Below are 5,723 nucleotides of genomic sequence, written 5' to 3'. Positions count from 1 at the left end.
TTTTGAATGAAAATGCTCTTTCCAATTTACATCTCCCTTATGAGCAATGAAGCCAGAAATGAACAAACATTAAATGTAGCCAACCGCTGCAGACCTGAGTCAACGCATCGAGGGCCAATCTCACGCATCACCAATGGCGTTTCTTTACAAGGCATACAGAATGCTACACAAAAGGCCAACTGTGAAATAAGAAAATATTCGTCTCATTTAACTGCCTCCATTGCTTTACTACCCTTATCCTAACCAAGAGATGGCAGTATTCTCCTCCATTTGATAATTACAATTGTATAACTACAACTAATTATTTGAGTAAGTGCATGCTCAGTACAAGGACAGTGTGACTGAACTACATGTGATGATGTGCACATCCCAATCCAAACATTTTAATTTGTCCACCAGAGAGACAGCAACATCCTCCCGACCAGTTGACGGTAAAGACCACCATCCTCTTTTTTTATCCTCATCCTGTTTCTTATATATCTTATGTTTCTGAAACATGATACAAGATGTAGACAGGAGAAGCAACAATCAATGATTAGAATGAAAATCAAAGTAACCAACATAATTATGGTATTTTTAATAGTCCAGTCTCCAATAATCTTTGCATAATCATGAGCTTATCATTTAAAACAATGTTTAACTAAAAGTTAACAGTTAAAACAAAAAAAAGAAAATGTCGCTCCATATACAATGTGTCAGACATTTCACTATGAGGTGTGAACTTTTCAGACACAAAAAGCAAACATTTAAACAACAAACAAAATATATGCTTCATTGTAAGAACAAATTTGGGCTTGGATGTCCATCACTTCGTAGGTGTAAAGTTGTAGCAGTCCAAAAAAGAATCAAGATGTAACTGTTTTCCTTCCATCTTTCCCATCTTGAGACTTCTTTCCAAAACCACCACCTCTACCTGATAAATAGCAATAACAGCAAGTTAGATCATCTTTACCAAAGTAGATTTGATTCTACATCAATAAAGAGATCACAAAGCATGATGTGTGGAGTGTCTTAACATTCCACTATTGTTTGCATTGGTCTTGCAATCTTACCTCCTCGATTACCTCCTCTACCCCTGAAGCCTTTGCCTCCCCCTCCTCGCCCGTAACTTCCGGGTCTACCTCTGAAGCCCCCTCTGTCCCCACGGAGGCCTCGTTCACCGTTGCTTATGGCATAGGCCAGGGACACCTTGTTCCCATCGATCTCACAATCCTCCATGGCCTCCTTGGCAGCCTTGCAGTCCTCTTGGCTTTCAAAGTTTATAAAGCCAAACCTGAGAAGTAACGAAAGTGTTAGTATGGAGAAGTCTTAATGTCACAACAATGTGGTTTCAATTCAAAAGGGGTAATTTTCAGGCACATACCCCCTAGATACACAAGTGTCCTTGTCTGTGTTGACACAAGCAGCAATAGCTCCTTCAAAGGCACTTTTCAAAGTCTCATCACTTGTTTCCTCAGCAAGACCTCTGACGAACAACGTCTTCGAAATGACTACAAGACCACACACACACACACACAATAGGCGATAGATATAACACAGAAAGCAACTTCAACCATTCAACATCCAATTATTTGCAAAAAGATAACCATTATTATGTTAGTCTAACAGTAATACTCACCAGAGCTTGCTTTGTCATGCTGTGGCCTCTGTTCAAACTTGCTGTATTCTATTCTGATTGCTCTTCCACAAATCTTTTTGTTTTGTGACAATTCCATGGCGTCTTTAGCATCATCCACACTTCCAAACACAATGAAGGCGTAGCTTAAAAGGGGGAAGAAAAAGGTGATCATAGTTTGACTTTTTATTTTATTTTTAAAAACAATGTTTTAGTGCAGGTGAGTCAACATCAGACTTCACTCACCCTCTTATTTTGCCATTGCGCTGTGGTATTCTGATACTGACTGCTTTGACAAAGACTTTCTTCAGGGCATACTCTTTTGTAGTGTAAGCCAAGTTACACACTATTAACGTGTTACTAGGTGTGATATAATCTGTGGAGCAGAACATTTGAGAAAATGTTGACAAGGATTTTCAAAACTAGTCAGACATACCAGTTTAAGTGTCTTACCAATCAGTGACTGATTTCCCTGAGCCCTCCATCCCCAGATGCTGAACATTTTAAACGTTAAATGAATGTTTTAAAATGTATAGTCATAAGATAAGGGTAAGATAGCCCAGGTCTTCATATGCTGGTAAAGTGGAACATCACTGGAGACACCCAAACAAATGTTGCACTGCAAAACTTATAAGAAAATAATTGTCTTCCAACCATAATATAATCGAATATTCTTCATATTCATTATAATGCTTTCCCCATCATCCCAGAAACGGAGTGTGTAAAACTGCACAGGTTAGAAGATTTATTTAAAAAAAAAAAAAAAAAAAACTATATTAGAGACTGGTCACAGTTAGCCATGTTATTTCTACTAGCACACACCTCAAAATATCAAGTACAAATATTTTTATCACATTCAACAATCTAGCTTAAATAGCTGTATTTACAGTATTCTATGGAGCTTTCTGTACAAGCTTGCTATGTTTGTCTCCAGATATTTTCGTTGTCATGGTATTCTTTGATTGTGATGCAATCACTTTACCAGCGTATTCCGGTTTAAGAAAATGCAGTGTAAAAAGTTAAAGACATTAAAGAATCTCTTATTCTACATGATTCACATCCATCCTTTATCTTGTATGTGAAAGGCAACATTTACCTGGTGCATTTTGATTACTCTTTTTTCCCATAAAGTCGATAATGATGACTCTGCCTTTGACATCAGTCCCTTGCTTTTCTTCCAGTTCTTTTTCAGCAATGGCCTCAGTCTTAAACTCTACGTAGGCAAATCTGTTGAAGTGAAACAGAGGTTCTATGAATTACAATTCTACTACAGATTTTGCTTCAGAATCTTAATCTTAGTTGACACCCATACACACAACTCACATTTTCATGTAAATCTGACATCAATGCATGATTAACATGGAAGTCTGTTACACAATCATATGTCAACTAAGGCACTTTTTGGCTCCTATTCAATAGCTTCACAAACTCTCACCCTTTGCTAGAGCAGTCAAAACCAACGGGAAACCTGAAGTCGACTGCCTTGTCAAAGACATTCTTTAGGTCTTCCTTAGTTGCAGATAATGGTAAGTTCTTTACAAACAAGGTCCTGGCATCTTTAGCTGTGGAAAAAGACAATTAGTACATCTCCTCTACAAGTGTCAAAGGGGACAGCACAGAACACAGACATCAAATGAAGCAATCAATGCATTGCTAAGGAAGGAATAAAGATGTGACAAGTACCATTTTTGTCATTAGCTACAATTTCTTTGACCTTGGCCTTGTCTAGCTTCAATTGGTTGTCAAGGACCTTCTCCCCATTCAGCTCCAAAGCCTTTTTCAAGTCCTCTTCAGTGGAAAAGTCTATGTAGCCAAATCTCCTAAAGGATATAATCACTGTTTTAATCGAATGTATTTGATATTCTAAGACAAGACAAATTTGAGTGCAAATACTGAAACTACTATGGTCAATGACTAGGTAATATGCTTTATGGTGAGGAAATCTACAAACATCTGTAAAGGTTACATTTGTGTAGCCCATAAAGAAGGCATGTACTCACCTGGAACGGTCCAATCTAATATCCTGAATGAACAGACTGTGTGTTTTGAAGAAGTTGGCCAAGGAGTCTTTGATTTCCTCCAACTTCTTTGACTTGTTCAAGTTCCCAACAAAAAGACAAAAGTCTAAAAAGTAACATGCTAGTTAATTCATTGAGACAATCAATAAAACAGTCATAAAGAGGAAGTGATATCCATTCTTGTCCAAAATCATACCATCATTAATGAACATCATCTTCTTAGATGGAGAAGTCTCCACTGTAGATTCTGCTTTCCTTTTCCCTGGGGTTACTGCAATGACATAAAACATGGATAAATACAGACACAACCATTGATTTTAGTGAGAATTCAAATGAATGACATTCTCACCATTTCCATTTTGTTCATCGACATGATCAACCTCACTGTTTTCAGTCATCGTCTCCATTGCATTCTCTGATTTCCAGGTCACCGTTACTTTTTCCGCCTCTATGACTGGGCCAGGGGTTGTGTCCATCTGATGTTCCTGGACAACTAAATAAGCAATTGATAGCTAAATACCAGTGCAGCAAGTACCAACTAAATTTGCCTGACTCAGGAAATTAATCATATTTTCAGACTTGCTCCTGTAGCTCACTCCTTACCTTTGCCATCTCTAACCTCTTCCTTGTCCTTCTCTTCTACAGAATCATTGTCAGCTTCTTTGAGTGTGCCAACATCTTCATTTCCATCTTCCTTGGCATCACTGTTCATCAGCACCTCCTCAGACTCTTTGGGCTCAATGTTCTCAGGGAGACCTACCACCTCGTTTGCCTCTTCTGGTGCTGGAGACTCGGTCTCAACCTCTGAAAAATATCAAAGATGTTTCAAGGAGTTAGGTGAAGCCTATTCTATATATTACACTGGGCAATCACAACTAAATAGTTAAGAGAGAGCACTTACCAGAGGTTTTGTCATCCTCTTTATCTTCACCAGCTTCCCTTACAGCAATCTTTCCAGCTCTCTTCGAAGTTGCCTAGAGATTAAACATGCACATTTGGGATGAGCATGCTCCAATTTTGTGCAACTGCAACAGTAATGCACAGCGGTGTTACATCTTTGAAATCAGCATAGGTTATATGTAAACCGAGGACATGTTAGTCAACTATTTATGTACACTAGTGGTAACAGTCAACAGCTTGCCGTGTCCGCACGACGCGATGGCAACACGTATCGCAAGTAAACAACGTAACATTTTAGCCTCATAAATCGGCTTCACTACAGTAAATGAGTGATACTGATATTCACGCAACTCAGTGAGACTAACAGCTATTGAGACTCTTTTCTGGAATACGTTCTAATGCGATAAAAAAACAAAAAACATACATGTACAGTACTTACTGTGCCTGATTTAACCATGTTTCTGTATTATTCTTTCAGCAGCTGAACATGCCTGTTCACACGTGGTCTCGTACTGTTCACGAACGTCAGACGACCAGTTGCTGTTGAAATGCTGCGTAGCTAACTCAGAGGATACACTAGCAGTGATGTCGGTATAGTTTCACCTATAAAATAACATAAAACCCAAGTACAATGAAGATCTTTACTCAATTCACACCGGCATTAACAGTTATTCTGAATCTGAATTAAACAGAGCCCAGATATGACAGAAGCCGCACATAAATACAAATGACTATCTCCCAACATACACTACAAGCAGATAAGCCACCCGGAAATGAATGTAATGTGTTTGCCTGTCATAGCCAAAGAAAAATGACACCAAGAGGTGGGGCTTTTTAGCATTTTGGGGTAACGCTGCAAACGACTAATATCGGAGTGCATTGTGGTATATAAGGAGACTAGGTTCTAGAGACCAAGGAAAGTGAATGAGAAATGCACAGCAAATGGTCCTCCAAGCGACTTTCGTAAAGATACAGCTTGGCAACGACCTAATTTTCTTAATGATATCATACTATACATATGTTTTTTTAACTATTGTGACATATATAAACTTGTTTAAACTTTCCATTGAGGAGAAATGTGAGTTTGAATTAATGGATGGAATGGAATGAATACCAGTAGACAGTGAAGCAGCAAGTACGGAATGGTCAAGGAATGAAAGAAGAGGCTGCTAGTCAATAGCCCCATTTGT

General features: G+C 38.5%; 1 protein-coding gene across 2 annotated transcripts; it reads right to left on the bottom strand.

The window, feature by feature from the left end:
• Nucleotides 1–547: 547 nt before the first annotated feature.
• LOC310801767 (nucleolin-like) lies at nucleotides 548–5,291 on the bottom strand. 2 transcript variants are annotated; one of them, XM_083665886.1, is made up of 15 exons: nucleotides 5,281–5,291; nucleotides 4,973–5,136; nucleotides 4,535–4,607; nucleotides 4,237–4,437; nucleotides 3,983–4,126; nucleotides 3,830–3,904; nucleotides 3,616–3,739; nucleotides 3,299–3,435; nucleotides 3,051–3,177; nucleotides 2,712–2,842; nucleotides 1,862–1,991; nucleotides 1,619–1,761; nucleotides 1,364–1,490; nucleotides 1,053–1,273; nucleotides 548–913 (listed from the first exon to the last, which is right to left on the bottom strand). In XM_083665886.1, exons 2-15 carry the CDS (start codon nucleotides 4,988–4,990, stop codon nucleotides 846–848), a joined length of 1,719 nt encoding a protein of 572 aa, XP_083522012.1. In that variant the 5' UTR covers nucleotides 4,991–5,136; nucleotides 5,281–5,291; the 3' UTR covers nucleotides 548–845. The 2 variants fall into 2 exon arrangements, with proteins under 2 accessions (XP_083522012.1, XP_083522011.1); XM_083665885.1 differs by having other exon boundaries at nucleotides 4,973–5,290.
• Between the last annotated feature and the right edge of the window lie 432 nt (nucleotides 5,292–5,723).

Source organism: Argentina silus (genome assembly GCF_951799395.1).
Source record: "Argentina silus genome assembly, chromosome: 1".
NCBI classification, from domain to species: domain Eukaryota; kingdom Metazoa; phylum Chordata; class Actinopteri; order Argentiniformes; family Argentinidae; genus Argentina; species Argentina silus.
The sequence above is the reverse complement of the archived record's forward strand: the minus strand, read 5'-3'. Positions and strand labels throughout refer to the sequence as shown.